Source organism: Trypanosoma grayi (genome assembly GCF_000691245.1).
Source record: "Trypanosoma grayi strain ANR4 Tgr_1968_V1, whole genome shotgun sequence".
In the NCBI taxonomy this organism is placed as follows: domain Eukaryota; phylum Euglenozoa; class Kinetoplastea; order Trypanosomatida; family Trypanosomatidae; genus Trypanosoma; species Trypanosoma grayi.
In genome coordinates, this window is record NW_008827586.1 from 1 (window position 1) to 1,606 (window position 1,606).

The following is a 1,606-nucleotide window of genomic DNA, read 5'->3' on the forward strand; positions in this document are numbered from 1 at the left end:
GCCAGCCACACCAGCAACCCGTCTGTCACACACGCACACAGCAACCCAGCGCACAGGCATCACAGCGCGTGCCAGACCCACCTAGCGCGGCACCCAGAACGAGGTGCAAAGCCACCAACAGCGGCGCACCACATCACACACACGTCCCTTTGCAAGAGCTGAACAGGGGACTTTCTCCCGAAGCACAGATCGAAGTGAACCGCACAGCAAGCAGAAGGTAAGAGTACACACAATCATGGCAGTGCCCTCCACATTATCGCCCAGACGTCCCGGACCGAAACAAGGCGCCGCGTCCACAACACGTCAGCCGCATCGGCACCACAACGGTGGCGTCCAATAACGTCGAGTCCCCCGCAGACGCGTCCGGACGCCGCCCACCAGCAGAGACAGCGAAAGATGCGCACAGCGACACGCCAGCCTCCCGCACCACAAGACACACGCCACGGCCACCATTCGTCTGCGGTCGTGGATATCGGCAGCGCAGACGCCTGCGGGGGCGGGGGCGTGCCGCCACACTACACCGCCACCGTGCGGGTACGGGTAAGCGCCTCAACGCGGCATCCTACACCACCAACGCCACTCACTCAGGCACCTCAACAAAAGGGAAAGAAGGACTCAGGAGACAAAAGGAGCACAATCAACAACTTGACTGGGCCACATTGGCACATGCACAGCCAACGCCACTCCCCGCAAATCACCATCAAAGTATAAAATACAATTACGTTTTCTATTACCACGCATAGAGGGTCTGTGTCGGTTGCGCAGCAGACACCCCACGCTAACAATTACATCTCGGCTCCCACACGAGGGGCAATCCGACACTCTGGCACCATCACCGGCAGGCTGCGTGCATGAAATTGTACCTGCAGCAACTTACCACAGATGATACCACAGTTTATCCAAATAATAAAGTTCAACACAAATCATGATAAAAAACGCAGCAATCGCACAGTTCAGCTCACACAGACAACGCCGCAGACAGTGCACAGCATCATGCAGCCTGCATTTCTCAAAAATAGATATAAAAAAAATATTCGAATCGATCCGAAAATACCTAATACAATTCTTTGAAGAAGCGCCACCAGCTTCCACTCCCTGGGTGGCGTAACCAAAATAAACGGAACATAATGACGCAGTACGACAACAACGCCCATCTACGCGGGCATCTTAACGTGAATAGTGACGATCGAGTCGTCAGCGCTCATAGAAAGATCATCCACCATCAACGACTGCCCAAGCATGCTTTTCCTTCTCTGTCCTCCACTCAGCCAGCTCACCGTCTTCGAGCGCTTGCTCGCAGCAGCCGAATACCGAGAAAGTTGGTCATCATGGGCACCGTCGGCGCTCGTCAAGAATCCCAGCGACCCACCACCATTCACAAGAACACTCCGATCAATCACAAGGGAGATCTTCATCGCCAACCGCTGCATAATCCCACGGCAGTAATCGTTTTCACTCACCGACGCAGTTTTCTGCGGCACACGGACACTCCAACGCTGGCACAGTGACTGGAGCAACTTCAGACGCCGTGACGGAGCAAACGTACCAAAGAGCACTCTCAAAATAGAGAGAATAGACTGCGAAGCACCACTCAATGCGCTCTGTC

The 1,606-nt window shown here is 54.7% G+C and overlaps 1 protein-coding gene across 1 annotated transcript; it reads right to left on the minus strand.

The window, feature by feature from the left end:
* Positions 1-1,154: 1,154 nt before the first annotated feature.
* DQ04_19681000 (hypothetical protein) lies at positions 1,155-1,430 on the minus strand (the record flags this gene model as incomplete). The annotated part of the gene is made up of 1 exon (XM_009317847.1): positions 1,155-1,430. The coding sequence occupies one exon, from the start codon at positions 1,428-1,430 to the stop codon at positions 1,155-1,157; it is 276 nt and encodes a 91-aa protein (XP_009316122.1).
* Positions 1,431-1,606: the final 176 nt, after the last annotated feature.